The sequence below is a fragment of the Catharus ustulatus genome, chromosome 2 (assembly GCF_009819885.2).
Source record: "Catharus ustulatus isolate bCatUst1 chromosome 2, bCatUst1.pri.v2, whole genome shotgun sequence".
NCBI classification, from domain to species: domain Eukaryota; kingdom Metazoa; phylum Chordata; class Aves; order Passeriformes; family Turdidae; genus Catharus; species Catharus ustulatus.
Window position 1 is genome coordinate 114510719 of NC_046222.1, and position 18379 is coordinate 114529097.

General features: G+C 36.2%; 1 protein-coding gene across 9 annotated transcripts in view; it reads right to left on the minus strand.

The window, feature by feature from the left end:
* DMD (dystrophin) overlaps positions 1-18379 on the minus strand; it is a 1072200-nt gene that overhangs the window by 698202 nt on the left and 355619 nt on the right. For all 9 annotated transcript variants that reach the window (XM_033051053.2, XM_033051056.2, XM_033051052.2 and 6 more), the window contains 4 exons: positions 13075-13176; positions 12845-12952; positions 7288-7467; positions 958-1133 (listed from right to left, as the gene is read on the minus strand). In XM_033051053.2, the coding sequence (XP_032906944.1) occupies positions 958-1133; positions 7288-7467; positions 12845-12952; positions 13075-13176 (566 nt within the window). The remainder of the gene's footprint in view (positions 1-957; positions 1134-7287; positions 7468-12844; positions 12953-13074; positions 13177-18379) is intronic.

The following is an 18379-nucleotide window of genomic DNA, read 5'->3' on the forward strand; positions in this document are numbered from 1 at the left end:
AGCACAGGTAAGATGCCTATGTATAAAAAGTGCCTATTTTTCAATAACATAAAGCTTCAATTAAAAAGCAGTCAGATTGCTCCTATTCTTGCTATATTTCATTCTTCTTAATAAATGAAACACTATTTTACTTTTTCTGGTAAACACATTGAATTATACAGATATTGGCTACAGAAGTGAGACACTGAATGTAGTTTGACATCCTTTTCAGTCCTCAAATTTATTACCTTGGAATTAATTTTATCCGAATATCAAAAACACATTTCTAAAACAAACATTACCATGAATGTTTGAAATCTACCTTCTTAGCACCTCATTTAGGAACTTAATGCTTGAGCCAATTCTGCTAAAACACATCAGAACTTTTTCTCCTGACTTTAACTAGTGTTCAGGATCAGTTTAAAATCCCTTGTCACCTGTACTTGAGTTACACATGAAAAAAAATCTGAAAGTAATAATAATGCTTGTCTCACCAGATATTAACTGCCTCTGAAGAACTGCTATTTTTACTCTTGACCCATAAGTCCAGAATACAATGAACTTCAGAAAGAAGGCAATATCTCAATTATTAGTGTTTCAACCATCATAAAATTCTTCTTAAAGAATACAAAAATCCTAGAATTAATGGAATGCTTCTTGCCCATCACGTGCCATGACTCTAGTCAAGTGGGATCCCCACAATGCCACACATAAGGACTTTACCTGACTATAATTACTATGCAATAGTATTACTGTAATCATAAATGTTCTATACTGCTAAATAGGTGTAAGCACAACATAACCCATAGCGCATGCTGAGTAAAGGAAGATGTTAATCTCCTGGTACCCTAGCAGAGAACAGAAATTAAATTTTAAGTTCAAAATAGCACACAGCAAAATATTGCAGTCAAATGACTATTTATGTATTTTTGTCCAGACTCTATCAGTATTCTCTTTCTGTCTCTTGATGATTCTCACCTCTTCCTGATTTCTGAATCCACAAGGAGTTGCCTTTTTTTGTGGGGTGGAGGTGGTGGGAGTTCCTCTTTAGCATGCTTAACCAGGATTTGCTCTCTTGTGGTCACCATAGTTACAGTTTCCATTACAGTTGTCTGTGTTAGTGATGTCTGAGTGGTAGTGACAGCCTGCGAAATCTGTGAGAAGTACAAAAACAGAGGTCATACATTATTTCAAAGACTTCAGTAAAGATTATTTGAAGGAGCAATAGAAAATAATGAGAAACTGCTCTCATCTGATCATAGGCTGACCTACAGAAAAAAACATTATATGCAACTCAAGTTAGATTGTTTTATCTGACTCACGCTGTGTGAATAAGATATCAGTAAAAGCCAATATCAAAACCAGAAAAGAGTCTAATGAACTTATATCTCCCTGGAACCCATGTTGAATGAAGGAAAGAAATGAATGAAATTTTATAATGGAACAATAGCAAACAAATAAAATGTTACTATTACTAATATTGATTTCAGACTGCCCCCAGTCTGAAAATTTGCTTCTTGAAAGGTGATAAAGATATTGAAATATTACCTGTTATTAGTCTCACAATTTATAAAACTTTCAAATAGGATTTAATCCACAATAACATACTTGCATGAAAGTGCAGTTAACTTTCTGCCTGGAAATCGTAAATTAGAACGCATGCACTATAAGGCAAATTAATTTGCATCAGTTTTATTTTGTAATTTAAAAACAATATTTAGGGGTCACCAGATACTAAATCCATGGTATGTAACACTGTAAACCCTACCTATCGAAAGCATTTAGCTTTGCTCTGGTAATATGAAAAAAACCAAAAAAACCCAACAACAACAACAAAAAAAACCAAACAAAAAAACCCCAAAAAAACCCTTTGTATAGCTCAGCTGCATTTAAAAAAGAATGATTTTGCTCATATTTGTTTGTACACTGCTTGTGCATGTACTGCGTATTATACTTTTTTCATATAAGCTTTTCCAACTCAAATGTGGGCAGCTGTTCTTAAATCCCTTAACTCATGAGAAATAGGCCACTTCTTTTTTTGATTCTGTCAGATGATGGATCATTTGTCAAAATGGTCTAGTTACAGCTCCAATGACCACCTCACAGTTTAAGGGCAGTGCAATGGAAAATAAAAGGAAAAAAATTATATCAGGAGGAGAAAAAGTTGAGGACCTGAAAAGCTCTGCTTTTTTGCTTTTGCTAATATGCAAGAATTAGAGTTTCCAACTCAGCAACAGAAATGCCAGTATCTAAAAGTCCATGAAACTATAAACACATACATAAATTACCTATTACATCTTGCATCAGAAACTCTGTAAGAGAATTGAGTCAGCTTAGTTATTGAGACATAAGTGTTTCTATAAGCAATGAAGAGGCAACCAGGTCTATGACCTTTCCCACAATGCTTTCTTGCATTAAAAAAGAAAAATAGAATGACAAGGAAAGGGAAACATTGTTAGCAAGCAGCCTCTTCCCAGCAGGCAATATCAGTAAAGCCAAGAAACCTGAGAATATTCCCCAACAAATTCCTGACAGCTCTTCTGAATTCTTCCCATTATCTTCTATGCAAAAGTCTTCTTGTTCTTTGTCCAGGCTGACACTGGAAGTGATGAGTAGGAAAGTGATTTACCACTGTAAATTGTCAGTATTTCTTACACAGAGCAGTTAACTCAATGCTTTGTTTCCACTTCTAGAAAAAGGCAGTTGTTGAGGTTTTAGAGCAGACTCTGGACTACTAAGAAAACTAAAAAATTTAGATCCAGAGCAGATTTGTTAAAAAAATATATCAATTAATTATGTCAATTGAATAAGCTGCTTGTGACCTGCAGACTTAGGTAATGTATGAACTACAAAATTCCTTGGAAGAAAAAAACACCCAGTTGACTTTTCAACCACTAAAACTGTATGCAGTAACATTCTTGTTTTAGTTCTCTCAACAAGATGTATTGATTTTGATTTTTTTTCCTACAGAAATCATGACAATATAAAGTCAGTATTTACATATATTTTTTATTGAAACTCTATACCATTCTTTCCCATTTTATTTTAAATAATTAGAGGGCAGAAGGACAAGCAAGTTAAAGCTTCTGATATCTAGGGTTCCATGACATTTGAGGATAAAACCTGATTTCATCTCTCCCTGAGCTGACTACACATAAGAACAGAAAGAATTCCTTGCCTATTGTTGTAACCCAGTACCCTACTGCTTTAAGAATGGTATGTCCCTTTAACCCTGTAACCCCCGCAAGACCAATGGACTGACCCCTGCGATGGGATTGGCCTGAAGCCAAGGCTGACCCCTCCCTTTTCCTGACCCTTAAAAACCTGAGCCCTCCATTGGAACTTCCTCTTTATCCTCCTCTCCCGCTCTGCCCACATGGAAGCCTAAGAATAAAACAGAATATCAACCCTGAGATAAGAGCCTCTAATATCTCATCTGTTCTACATGAAACAGCACCCCAGGCCAGCTCTGCAGGATATTTGAGGTGCAGTGCGAGGCCCCCAGAGTGCTGTTTCAGCCTATTATATAATTTTGGGCACAGTTTCTCTGTCTCTTGCCTCTTCTCATAAAATTCTTATTACACTCTGTTTTATCCAAAAATCAATGACAGGATGATGTTTAGGACACCCAGGGTCATATCCTGCCATGTTTTCATTTGCTAATCAATATCAGGGCAGAGTTTCCAGTGAAGAAGGTATAACACAGAACAAGGCACAGTTAGGGCACTGTAGGAATGATCTGCAGCATAATACCACTTACAGGAGTAGCAGCTTCAGCTGGGGATGGGGAATTGCACTTCCAGAGCTGGCAGTGCAATCACTGATCAGAGTAGTCAAGGCACGAGGATGTGGGGGTTAATGGTTTGGATGTGAAAACTGTAAGAAAACTATTTTTCATGCTTAATCAACAGGAGTGGAGGTTAAATACTATGTGCTTCACAAGGAGAATGGAGATGTGAATTTGAAGTTCATAATTATTCTAATTAGAGACAGGGTAAGAATAAATGGTAGATTGCAACCTCACTGTGCAACATGAAGCTGGTTCACATGTAAACTGCATACATTTTAATGTGCAAAGGACAATCGTTAAAAATATAAAAAATTGCAAAAAATATAAGTAACTCCTTTTATCCGGTGAAAAAGAAAAGGAGAAAAAACCCACAGAAAACCCCCCAAAATAATACCCCCCCCCCAAAAAAAAACCCCAAAAAACCAAAAAACAACACGCTCCCTCAAAAACAAAAAAACAGAAGAAATAAGAAAAAAACAACAACCAACCAACCAACCAACCAACAAAAAAAATCTAAACACCTTTTAAGCACCAAAGTGGTGTGTTTCATGTATCATTCAAAGATGGTGCAAATAACAACTCTATTCAACTTCTCAGTCCCCGAGTAGCAAATGTAATTCTGAGAAGGGGCAATATAGACTAGGGCTTTAACCCACTAGAAAATCATATGGAAAGGGCTAAGATGACTCACAAGGCTGCACATTAAAAGGCTTTCAAAATACAATGCTTGCCAGCAGTTTCACATCAAGCCCATCTTTGAAACATGCTAAAACTCATCATTTTTCCAAGCAGACAAATTCAAATCTTTTTCATCATCTATAGGCAAACATATGTACAATGTGTGTATAGCACTTCAGTAGTTTTATGGCATTTTATTTCTCATTTATACAGCAGCCTTCCTTTAATGCCAACATTTATTACTGTCTTTGGAAGTGCCCTCTGTCCTGATAAACTCATAATTTTCCTTTACGCTCACTTTTGGAGCTGTCATCTGTTTTTTGATGAAATTTATCTCTGTGAGTGGGGAAGTTCAGATGAGGAATGGTGTTTTCTTAAGTTTGGAAAGATTTTCAGTACAATTTAGTGGAGCATAATGAACTCAGCAGAGCTGGGAGTTTCTGGAAGCTGCGCATCTAGCCTAAGCAAGCTGTCCTTGTCCTTGATTCCACTGTGTGGTCAGTGAAGGAAAGCTGACATTTTCATGATGAGGACAAACTGCGTTTTAGATTTCTCTCTCTCACACCCTTGCCATCCAGTCATTTGTAGCAGGAGCTGCAGCCATGTGTTCTGATTAGATGCTTGAATCCAAGAGCAATTAATTCAGCCAAATGTGGGAGAACTCACATTCTGCTTTCTGCACTTTTCCTTTGGGATTTATAACTACTTTATATGTCTAGTTGGAGAATCATCTTTGAACTGAGCCTGAGGTTGTCTTTTCCACTTAATTTCTTATTTTGTTAACAAGTTAATCATTTGGCAACACTTTATTAAGAGAGGAAATAACTAAGGACAAAAATGCAATTATGAGGGCCCTATGAAAATTATTAATCATAGAATCCTGAAGGTTGGAAGAGACATTTAAAATCATTGAGTTTAACTATTGACCTAGCTCTGCCAAGTCCACCACTAAACCACGTAAAGTTAATTTTGAAGGCAATATCTAAGCTTGATGAATAAAACATACATTTTCCGATAGATTTTAGTGCAAAATATTCTATTTTTCACCCTCTTCAAATTCTCCTCCTCCTCAGTTCACGAGCAGAGAACATAATGAGATTTTGCAATTTTTCTTGCAGTGTAAACACATAAATGAGGTCTGTAATGAGAATATGTAAAAACCTCACTGAAATCATCTGCCCTGCCTAGACAGAAACCCACGGTGACAAGTACACCATCAGTATTTGACAGAAGTAAGTCTGAATGGTGCAGCAGTGCCTTAGGGACAGGTCCTTCAGTCAGGTCTCACCGTGCAATGTTCCCAGAAGGGGAAGAAGTATTCCCACAGCAGCATTCCCTCCTATCCCAAGCAGAGTAGCTTGCCCTTGGTGGAAAAGCCTGTCCACTGGAGTGTTCTGCTGGAATAGGACAGTTACACTCTTTTGGAAATCCAAAGCATCTTCCAGCTGTGCTGATCTGTGTTTACAGCCTCAGGTCTGCTCATTTCATTTCATAAGTTCAATTTTCAGAATTAGTAACTGCCTTTAAGAGTCATCGTCAATCTGAGCAGGACTTGAACAATTTGGAGAGACTTACTAACTTAAGTCATGTGACCCTAGCCATCTCAAATTAAAAAATGAATCTCTGAAATTTTCCTCTGCTTTGAAGCAGGAGGTTTTCTACAGCAAATAAACTCTAATTAAAGATTATTTTCAACTCCTAAATGCTGTGTACACGATAGGGACTTGCTTCCTAAGTGAAATTATGCCCTTCCCCCATTTTCATCCCTTATACTCTCCCCAGCTAATCACAGAGTAAAATAAAATATCAAGGTATGAGTTGAAAGCAAGGTTACTAACAGGGATTCAGATCACTACATAAAGTATAGCAGCTTTTCTTTAATTACCCAAACATAATTTGGTAGAAGTATTATTAGAGAGCAACAAAAAAGGGCAGCATGCTCAAGGGAATTGAATCAAACTGACCAGAACTATGAGAGACCTGTATTGACAGGACAGAGGTTGCAACATTCTGCTCTGTGCTAATTAAAAAGCCTTAATTTCCATTTCCATTTTACCAGTCATACAATGACAGCTCAAAAATAAACCATATTAGTGAGACATGGAAAAAAGGAAGCTGGTTTGGGTTTAAATCCAGTAAGAAAGAGATGCTAACAAGATGCCTAGGCAAAATAATTGGATATGGTTTGAGTACTACACCAGAGTGATTAATTTTGTTATCTATCTAAAACCTCAGTTTTTTTTTAAATATAGTTATCATAAAGTGGTCAAAATAACAGCAGTTTGTATTTTTTCATTGGCACTTTGGTTACAGGTGCAGATTGTTTTCTTTATTTTTCCAAGAAATTTCTCTTTTTTTGTAGCTTCTCTTTTTAATCTATAAATCAGCATATCATATGCAGAACTAAAATAGCTATCAATTATAAACTTTGAATATTAAAAAAAATAATTTCATTTAAACTAGCAGACAGGTTATGCACTAATTTCAGGTTATGTGCTATTTCAAAGAGACAGCTATAAAAAGTGTGTTATTATAGGTTAAAAATAAATTAACTGGAAAGGTATTTTCATTATGGTTTGTATCATCCCTGAAAACATAGTTAACAACCCAAGAAAGTAATCAACACTATAAAGAGAGATTAAAAACTACAGAGATAAACAAAATTCAGGAAAGTTATATCACAGTTGTACTATGCTGTCCTAAAAATAAAATATGTCTTAACAAATCATGCAGGGGAAAAAATTAAAATAAGATGATAAACAGCACACAAATGCTACTTCAAGCATCTGACTGTCAAAGGATCTGATTGTCACAAACTGATAAAACTGTTTTTTACAAACCTGTTTAGAATTGCTCTCCACCTTCTGCACAAGGCTTTCCCAGCGCTGGGCAAAATTTTCCAGACGGCTTTCCAGCTTTTGAGCCACTGCTTTATTTTTCACAGCTACCAGGAGATCTTGGCTGAGCAACTTCAGCTTACTCATCATTTGCCTTTTCATTTCTAGATCTCCTTTTAGGATCTGTTAAACAAAGTAACAGAAGGAAGAACATACATTCATACCAAAAAAAAAAAAAAAAAATCCCAACCTAAACACCCACAAAAAAGAAGACCAACAAACCTAGAAGAAAAATCATAAGGAGAGCATCAGAAAGAACTGAAAATGGGTTAGGGCTCCTATAATTTCATGATGTTGTTTCCATAAAGACTGCTGGCTGAGCTTACATAGAAACATAATATGGCAGGTGGAGAAACTCCAAACTTCACAGCAGGCTTCAGGTGATGACACAAATCAAAAATCTCACAGTTGTGTTACAGGAATAACCTTAAAACTGCACTAATGGTAACAACTATATCAACATGTCAAACAATCTTTCTTTAAAGTTTCAATGTACTTTATTATACATTGCATACTGAAAAAAGTTTCCTAGAAAAGCAATATTTGATCCTAAATCAGGATTAAAACAAACAAACAAAAGCAACACAAACGAACAAAAAAAAAAAACCAAAACCCCAAACTGAGAACCCAAATAAACAAAAAAAATCAAAACACACTGTGCCAAGGGACCTTGAAACTCCTGAGATCTACAGGTGCAAACCCACCAAAGAAACAGGCTATTCACAGACCCAAGGGGTCATCCATAGCTCCAGTTCTTACCTGAAAAGAGTTAACTGCTTTCCTCCACTGATTTCCATTCCTTAAACATTCATTCTCTACACCCTAATCCTGCTAACCATGGCCAAATTTTGAACTCTATGCAGTTGTGGATTGCATTCTAATCCCCAAAGCATGAAAGGGATAATCAAACAAGTGGTTAGACAACAGCTATATAATCCAAAATTGCAATTAAAAATACAAGTCAGCAAAAAAAAAAAAAGATTCACTGTCTTTGTAATCAGTATTCTTTCTAATCAGATTTTATTTGAAACATAATTATTAATGGTAAGCACAGTTAATTAAAAAATTTAAATTGATCTATCCCTGAGAAATAGAAGCTAACGCTATATTGAAGAATTTCTTTTCAGAGTAGTAGGAGACCTAACAGATGGAGGAATGTAGATGCAAACCAGTTTAGCACGTTAAACTTCAAGCACAGCTATATTTGACCTTTTTTTACGCCTACAGCGTCAGAAAAAGCTCATGTGGAAGCCACCATACACTGACTCAAATAATAAAAAATGGTATCCTGTGAAACATTAGTTAGTTCTGAAGAGCAATGTTTGATTTCCAATCATCCCAGCCCACAACAGTATAACACACCTGTGAGTTCAGCATAAACCCAAAATACCTGGAGCACAAGCAGGAAGTGAAACACTTCAAAACCAAGGAAGCTAAAAATTTCTTTTAGAGATACTGCTCACTGCAATTTAATATGCTTTTGTGACAGCTACAGCCAATCTGGAAAACTATACTGGGAGATTCTGTTTTCACATTTCTTCATTAAAAACCTGTCAATGTCCCACAATAATGAAAAATGTACTCTAGGGCTTTTTCCAGAACAAGAATAGACCTCAAATAATAATAGCAACTGCAAAATATGTAATTTGCCAATTTGGAAGGGAAGACATGGTGTTTGCTTTATGAAATTATTTATCAAATATATCAGTCAACTTCTGTCAAGTACATATTGTAAACCCTGATATTTGAATATTATAAAGTGATTTCCTTAATTTGGTAATGTGGTTCTATTTTGGGGACATTTAAGTTTTTAGTTCTTGGGTTTTTCTTTTCCTTAAACATCAAAAACTTACTTTGCTTACTGTAATAATATAACCAGCAACAACCACTGTAAAATTAGTTTTCAGCAGTAAAGAAATTTATTCCAGTCAAAAATAGTGTAATATCTAACTTATTTTGTATATGTGAAAAACAAAACAAAACAAAAATTAGGTGCTGTGAGAAAATATTTAACCCTATATTAATGGAATATATACTACAAGTATTTAGAGGTAGATCTTGTATACCTTTGCAATAGCTCTCAGTATTTAAAAAAAAACAAAAACCAAAAAAAACCAACAAACAAAAAAAAACCCAAACAAAACCAAAAACCCTAAATATGACAACTTCATTTTACAGACTACAAAATATAGGCCTAGGACATGAAAAGAATCTATCAAGCCTGTGCCATACATGGCACCAAAATTTCACCTCAGTTCTACATTCTCAGTGCATGACATCTTCCAGCGCAGTCCATGTTCTGTTTCACCCTACACCTTATATAAGAATTAAAGAGTCAATTATAGAATTAGTAAATGAATGGTAGGTGGAAAAATTAAAACAAAACAACCACAACAAAAAAATCACCCAGTAGTTTTTTCTGACCTTTAAACTAGAAAGATCCCAGCAGAGAGATGGTGACAAAGAAGACAAATTTTCATACAAAATACTGAATAAATCCTTTGAAATAAACTGCAGTCTGTGGAGTACCCCACTCCAGAACAGGCAGATGTGCTCTGAAAGAATTTGTGATCTGTGGAGAGCCCCCACACTGGAGCAGGCTCCAGTCTGTGGACATTAATGTTATATAAAAGTCATTTTTTTCCTATTGTGAACAGTATCTCAACAGACCTGTTTCACACCAATCACTTTAGAATGCTTAGGGCCTTGTAGGAGGGTTGAATAATTTCAAATCAACAGTCACAATGCTAAATGGTTTAATAAATTGCCTTCAGAAATTTCCTTCTGGTTAAAGAGACTGGCTAAAGAACACAGCAGAATAATTTGGCAAAGTTCTGCGTGTAAGTGAGGCAGAAAGCATAGGCTGGAACTTCTTATGCCATATCACAATATCAAACCTAAAAATTCTTAAAGTCTAACAGGAACAAATAATGCTGCAATTTCTTGCTGGAAATGACCGGACAACTGAGGGATCAAGATATCATATTGTTAAGAATATAAACATTTTTAACTGAAAAGATACATTTTTATTCCCTCACAGATTTGCTTTTACAATTCAGACCTAATTATAAGGGTGATTGTTGGTGACAGCTTCCCCCTACTACATTCAAACACGTGTCAAAATAAAATGGACCAGAAGACAGGCACAATGTACATGTCAGGGTCAGGACAGGAAGATTCCATTTTTCTCTGTTTCTAAAAGCTAGTCCAAGAGGAGAATGTATTCCCTGCAGAAACCTCCCCCATTATGTCGTTGATATATTAATACAAATCCCTGAATGTTCAGACAAGACTAAAATAGTAAATTGTCATACACAAAACTTCTAGCAATTTGGCATTGTGTGAATGTAAAAACACTCACTGGAATTTGGAAAATACTACTATGTCTAAAACCTGATAGAGGAAATTCAAAAGTAAAAGCTGCTTTTCTGCTGCAAATCAAAGACAGTGAAGAGGCAGTTTTCTTCACACCACCAATATTTAAATACCTAAACTATTGCATTATGAATCATGTTTCTAAAAAGATTAAAGTTCTTAAGAGTAACTTGTAATTAATAAACTCCACCTGCTCTGTTAAGGATGACATGATTCTTGTTGAGGTTCAGGGCTATGGAAAAATATTTTATTTACTATTTTATGTTGTTCACTCAGTTTCCTGAGAGACCACAATTATTTCATGACAATAATGCTTAACAATTTAAACTGGCAGCAGAATTTAAATATAATTTTAACTTCTTAAGAGTTCATTAATGAAACTTACAAAAATACTACAGAAGTTTTTCCTTCTTAACATCATATTTTCAAGCAATTCTGAAAGGTACCCAAACAGGCCCTATCCTTAACACCTGCAAACCCTTAATAGTCTGCTACTTCACAATTTCTGACAAAAATTTCAACCCTCTGTACCTATGCCCTCTAGCAACCTTCTGAAATCCAAAAGTAAGCTTTTTTTTTTAAATTGAATTTCTTGTAATATATTTTTCTTACTGAAGATACTCTAAACATCCTGAGTTTTCTTTAATCCATTATGTGTTAAAAGCCTGGCTTGAAGTCAGCTTCAAGATTGCTCACAGGTTAGATTGCTAGAATTTCCAAGAAATATATACACTGAGGCAAACACGTTTTACTCCCCTTACAAAGAAGTTTATTAATCCTAAGAAATCCTTAATCAAAATCCAAGTCTATACTTCTAAATGCATATTTTTATTAACTCCTAAACAGTTACAGAAGGAAAAAGAAGGGAGTAGCATGTAATAATTAGCACCTAAAGATTATGCTAAAAATCAGTCTTTTGGTTCTTAATTAACTACTGAGTCATTCCATGAATCAAACGAACATCTACCAAGAAATCTGGACCAGCTACAATTGAATTAAACAATCAGTCTATAAGTTTATTTTTTCAAAGTTTTATACATTTGTATATGTGATGATAAAATGGAGTAAATTTGAGAAACATCACAGTTACTCAAACTTCAGAAACATCATGGCATTTTATGGACCCAGAGCACGAATGTTTCTATTTTTAATACAGAATGATGAGACTGATATAAATCCTAAATTAATTTTTAAAAATATAGGCTTGAGCCTTAGATATAACATAAACAAGACATGCATATCCAGTAAAAAATATTTAATTAACACTATATTATTAATTGATGCCATATTTATTACTTAATAATTAATAATAAAGAAATATTAACACCTTACAAGATTACCAGTTTTGTTCCTAACAATGTAATAATTCATCTATTTTGACCAAAGCATGGATATGACATGGACATATTTCCTTTCCCTTAAATGCTAGGTATTTATACACAGAAATAGCACATACTGTATAATTTCCTTTACAAAGGTCCTACTGCTTTAAAGCCATTGGCAAGTCTAGGTTGCCAGAAGTTTTTTCACCTCTACAGGCACAGCTAGACCTGCATTCCCTCCATAAAGACCATGCACAGTGGAGAATTTGCTGAAGAGTGAGGTGGAGAATGTGGTGAAAATGGTGCATTTTGTGCATGTAACTACATTTATGATGCTGAGGTACAGTTGTAAAGTAACACTAATTTCATCACTTCTTCTCAACTTCTGAGCCTTCAGCTTTTTCAAGTTCAAAGAATGAACACAGGGATTGCTGTAGGATAAGTATTTACTCATGTATATTTTCTTGCACATATGTGTATATAGTCTCTCACAATATACACACCAACAGTAACAACAAAACTTTCACTATAAAAGTATACATACCTTTAAGACACCCAAATTCTATTTTATTTCATGAACTTTTGACCAAAGTTACAACCAATAAAACCATCTCTATCTAGTGGTTGCTTTATCAGCAAGGCTATGGACCAACCTATTCCATCCACAGGAGGCAAAGCCCAGTCCCAAAGTCTGAAACAGATATTCTGTTCAACCCTACTGTCTCAGAGTGGGGTAAAGTCATGTGCATGCAGACTCGGATTAAGAAAGATGAATGTAAAATGGAAGAATGAAAAATACATACAGCTAATTTGCTTAGATTGGTCAGCATTTCATTCTGATCTCCAAAGCCAGTTGTATGAATTTTGCTCACAGCATCCTCCTTCTCAGTAAGCCATGCATCAAAAAGGCACTGAAATAAAATTGGAGAGAAAAAATTTCAATTGGGCCTTTAATACGCATATATAATACATTATTATATTTCCTATAATGTTCTGAAGAACATCCCAATTTATAACTTAGAAAACTACTTACCTGCTCTTCTGCAAAATGCTGCCATTTACGAAGAATATCTTGCAGAAGGACCCATCTTTCTTCTGTCCACCTACAGATGGCTGCCCACCGTTTTCCAAAGTGCTGGAGAGAAAGAAACACGAAAAAGAATTTTGCATTTGTTTACATTTTTCCTCCTAAACAAGGAAAGCTCTTTTCCCTATGGCATTACAAATTTTTTATGGAAACATTTTCTTTAGTCAAGCATATGCCCTTAAAATATGCTGCATATCACACTGAAATGGATTTTAGGACCATTTGAACTTAAACCAAATTGGAGATAATAGGGAAAGCAAGAGATCTAAACACATATTATAATACTAATCTATAGACAGTTTTCTAGCAAGTCTCTACACTACACTTTAAAAAAACCATTTTATTTCAAAACTTTAATATACCCAAAATGGAACTACTTTAAACATAAACACGATGGGCAAAGCAAAAAAAAAAAAAAAAATTGCTCAAAGTTGCATAATCATTACAATTGGGCAAAGCTCTAACCTCTTTAAAAAACCCACCCTCACAATCTTTCACAGCAGCACAAATCCCACTGAGGTTTCCCAGGTATTTGTACCATATGGTACTATGTATGTATGTATTTAAATTACATAAAACACCAACCATCTTGTTCTCTTCTCCCTTATTTCAGTTGATGATAGAAAACTTTTATTGCAATTATTTATAGTCACTTAATTACTCCTGGACATCAAATGCAAATTATTCAGTCGCTCCCAAATGAATTAAAAAATCTCTTATAAACATTTGAAGGATAATATATACCACTGCGTTCTTAATTTTTTACCCCTTCAAAAGCACATCCTGACAAAAAGATAATAGTTTCTTCCTTTTTTCATATTTAGTTATTTATTTCATGACTCTTAAGGGTCCCCTATAACTTGAGATATTATATGGTGATTTTATGAGATATTGTATATCTTTTGTATTTAAATATTTCTCCTATAGATTACAATTTAATTTTAGCCAAAAGGTAGCATCTAAATAGTGGATTCTTAAAACCAAGAGTAAAATTAGAGTTGCATTTTCTATGAGGTAGAAAAAAAATTAAGTTTCACTTCCTAGGATATGGAAGATAAAATTTCAGAATGCCATCTGAATTTGTTGCTTTAACAGTTTTATGTCACAGTATAAATTCAGCAGATACAATTCTCCATTTAGTGGACACTAAAACCATACCTTTCTAATTGCTAGTTAAAAAATCATAAGCATATCTTTCTATAGCTATTTTATAAAAATCCCCATACCCAAGTAACTTTATAATAGCTCACATCCAAGCCGCTGATTTTTCTTAATGATTACCATGAAAAAAAAATAAATTCAACAACTGCAATAACATTTCCATAAATTATCACTGTGGTACACCATCAAAAGTATTTTTTGTTTGGTTCTCTTGAAAACACCAAAATCTCAAAGAACAAGATCAAATATCTGGCCCTGCATTAACTCTGAGAAATATCTTGATTTGAACAGCAAAAATGTTAATACAAATATGATTTTCAGCATATGATTTCAGAGCCACAAAACCTTTTTTTCCCCCTCAAAAATTTGACTAAATCTTTTATTTTAATGAAGTAAGCAAAATGACCATGTAACTTCACTCTTAAAAGTGCTGATTCTGTGACCTACCTTAAATCTAATTATTTCTTACGAGAGGCCAAAAGAACCATGAGACCAAGATACACTCTTGGGTTGAATGGATAAGACATGAAGTTTCAAGCTTGAAATATCATGTCAGGACCGTTATTTATAAAGTAGTTTTTACGGTAAATCACATGATGCTCAGCTTTAACTCTCTGTTCACATCAAACCCAAGCCTGTGGGATGCCCACAAACTCAGACTGCACCAAGTGCTCCTAACACCCAGGAAAACAAATTTTCAGAGACACTGACTGAATCCACACTAAGAAGTAAAACACGCTCCTGTTAAAAAATGCCTTTTCTTACAGCTCTAATTTGAATTTTTAGAGAAATCTGTATGCAAAGATTTTTTTTCTACTCAGAGAACACTGAAAGAATATTTTTTATGACTATCAAAAGCAGAAGATGAAATACTTTATTCTGCTAAAGGTCAAAGTAAGGAAGCAAGAACAGAAGAAAATGAGTAAAACATAACTCTTGGGAACACTGGACTAAATAATGTACTGCAAGCTTGCGACTAAGAGATTAATTGATAAATGCTTTTCTAATCAGGTATAGTTCTTCACTTTTTAAAATACTGAGAAAAAGTGTAAAAAAATGCTTTTGCCTATACCCAAAATTAATTCTATACAACTGAATATTGAGCCCATTCATAGAGTTTCTGCAATAAGTTTTGTGTGGAGTTCTGAAATACTCAACATTTCATACACCAACACATGGAGTGGGAGAAACAAACAGGATGAACTGGAAGCACTGGTCAGATCCCACAACTGTGATATTAAAAAAACTTGGTGGAATTAGTCCCACGGTTGGAAATCTGGGATGGAGAATGCCAGGCTGCTCAGGATGTAAACTGTCCTACATGGAGATTTCAACTTCCCAGGCATCAACCAGAAATATCATACTGTTGTGATAAGCAAGTCTTGGAAATCCCTGCAGCCTGTAGGATGTAACTTCCTGTCATAAGTGCTCAGTGAGTCAACTAAAATAGCCTGTTCATTCTTTAACATTTCTCACTTATTTTGATAGATTTTTACAAGAACTACCCATATATCATCTTCAATCAAAGGACAGTACCCTGAATAATATGAACGTATAATCCTGGAAAATACACTTTCAGCTCCTTTCTCCCAGCAGGGCAATAAACCATCATCTAGCATTTGATACACTTAATACAGATCTCCTTCTAGCACAGACCCTGGCCCTTGAAGCCTGGGGAAGCCTCTAATTTCAGCTAGCCCACAAGAGTCCTTAAGAGACCTGGGTGTAATTAGGGAAAAAAGTCTTCCTGCATTCATGGCTTCTGTATGTTACCTAGCCATTTCTCTGAGCTGAAGATCATTTCCCCCATTTTTCCTGTAGGAACGAGCCAGAGTACAGCAACAGCTTTGCTACTAAAGTGGTTTGATTTTGCAGCACTAAATATAGATTTGAGTCTTATTCTGCAGCTGCGTTGGTAAAACTGTGGATTAAGTTTAATTGGGGTCTTGGAGTTTTTAGTCTAAAATAGTGGACTCCCAGTAGCAGCATAAACAGTCTCTCAATGTGTCACACATTCATATGTTAAGTTCCCAAAGTAACATAAAAGTACAGTAATTTCACGAATATAAGCTGCACGGACTATAAGCCGCATCTCTGGGTGTTGGCAAACATTTTGTTCTTTGTCCATAAATAAGCCGCACCTGAGTATAAGCCGCTCTGTCGTTCGCAGCGAGGACCCGCGTGCAACAAAGTTGCCAATTAGTAACAGAACTGCGGCAGGGCGGGGTTTACTGGCTCGGCTCGGGCTGTGCTGGCTCGGCCCGCTTGGGGCTGCCAACGGGGCCAGGTGGCCCAGCTCGGCGCTGCCGCTCAGCGGGGCTGCTCGCGGCCGGCTGCTGCCTCTGGGCTCGCTCGCCCTGGCCCGGCGCTGCCCCGTGGTGGCAGGCAGGGACAGAGCCCCGGCCCCGCTCCCACGGCGGCGGAGGCGGGCGGGGACAGAGCCCCCCGCCTCCTCCCCGAGCTGCGGCGATGGCGGCACGGGGCCCCCGCCTTCCCCCCAGACCGCGGGGATGGCAGCACGGAGCCCCCCGTCGCCTCCCCGGGTCGCGGCAATGGTGGCAGGGGGCCCCCCCATCTCTCTTCCGGGCTGCGGCAGAGGAGGGAAGAAGAGAGCTCTCCTGCCTCTCTCCCCGCCCCCCATGCTGCCTACAGGGAGCCAGGGCAACAGAGTAACACTTTGTAACAATCGCGAAATGCCAGGCTTTTACTGGCAGGTGCTTGGCTCGGCACCCTGGCTGGCACGTCTGGGGTTGTAAATGTCAGAAAATTATTCACATATTAGCCGCTCCCGAGTATAAGCTGCATTTCCAGTGTGGGAGCAAAATTTAGGCAAAATTTTAGTCAAAATTGTGCGGCTTGTATTAGTGAAATTACTGTAGTTTTAACATTAACACTCACCCAGTCTAGCTGTAGTCTCTCAAAGAACCTTGGGGGGACAGCTCTTTTTAAGAAAAGCCCTGAAATTGTGTTTAGTTTTACAAGCAAGGGCAAATTTCCAAGTAATAATTTGTTTCAGGGGACGCTTTTGGTTTCTATGCCATTAATTATCTCTTAAATAGATATGTTTTTTGCATAGGCAATAAAACTTAAAAATTTCTATACAGTTCATTTAAAATCAGCATAGAGTCTTGTCAACCTTCCTGTGACCTAAAATCTCAAAAATCTCATTTTAGGCTTTAAAAATTGTCTTATACAAAAATTTGAAAAAAATTCTACACAGTACATACATAGATCTTTATATCTGTGAAAATATTTCAGGAATCACCATCTCAAAAAGAAAGGCATAACTGAATTGCACCTGCTTGGAAAATGCATTTTTGATTATTACATGGAAATAACTGCTCATTTTCTTCCTAATCTGATCCTGACCAGCACCTCAGTGAGTCAGTCTTATTAAGCTCTTTTGTCTGACAGTTCATGCTCTTGGTTTGTTCTACATTTAGAAGTCAGACTGACAGATACATAATCAAGCTTGGAACTTTTCTCCATTGTGCTTTTTGTCAAATGCTCTAATGGCTGTGCCTGTCAACACATTTTATCTCCTGTGCTTTAATTCAGACTGCAAGTGATATGGAAAAAAAAAAAAATCCAAACAGTTCAGTACACAAAAAAGAGGTGTAACATTTCACTAGGAGAGCAGGTGGAGTATGGTACCTCTGTTCTCCTGGGCATTAAAGTATGAAAGTTTCCACACCTCCCTAACACTATACCTTTTTATCTGTACTTGAGTTTTATTAACATCTATAATATTTCTACATATTCTTTGACTTCCAGAGCAATGGAATTATGTTTTCTCTCAGATTCTTCTCTAGGAAATTGTGAATAAAGGACATAACAGAGGAGCAAATAGACTGCTCCACATTACACCATGTTCTGCTCATGTTCTTGCAGCATAGCTGTGCTGCAAGGAGAGGGGACTCAGGAATTTGCTTTTTCCAAGACACTAATAATTGGTGCTTTCTGCACTAGTATCATAACAAACTGTGTATTTCCACTATGTTTCATTTACATTAATTATTCATTAAGTTTCTTTAAGCTATTGCAGTGGTGTCTGAGTTCTATTTCACACTTCATTCCAATATGGATCAGC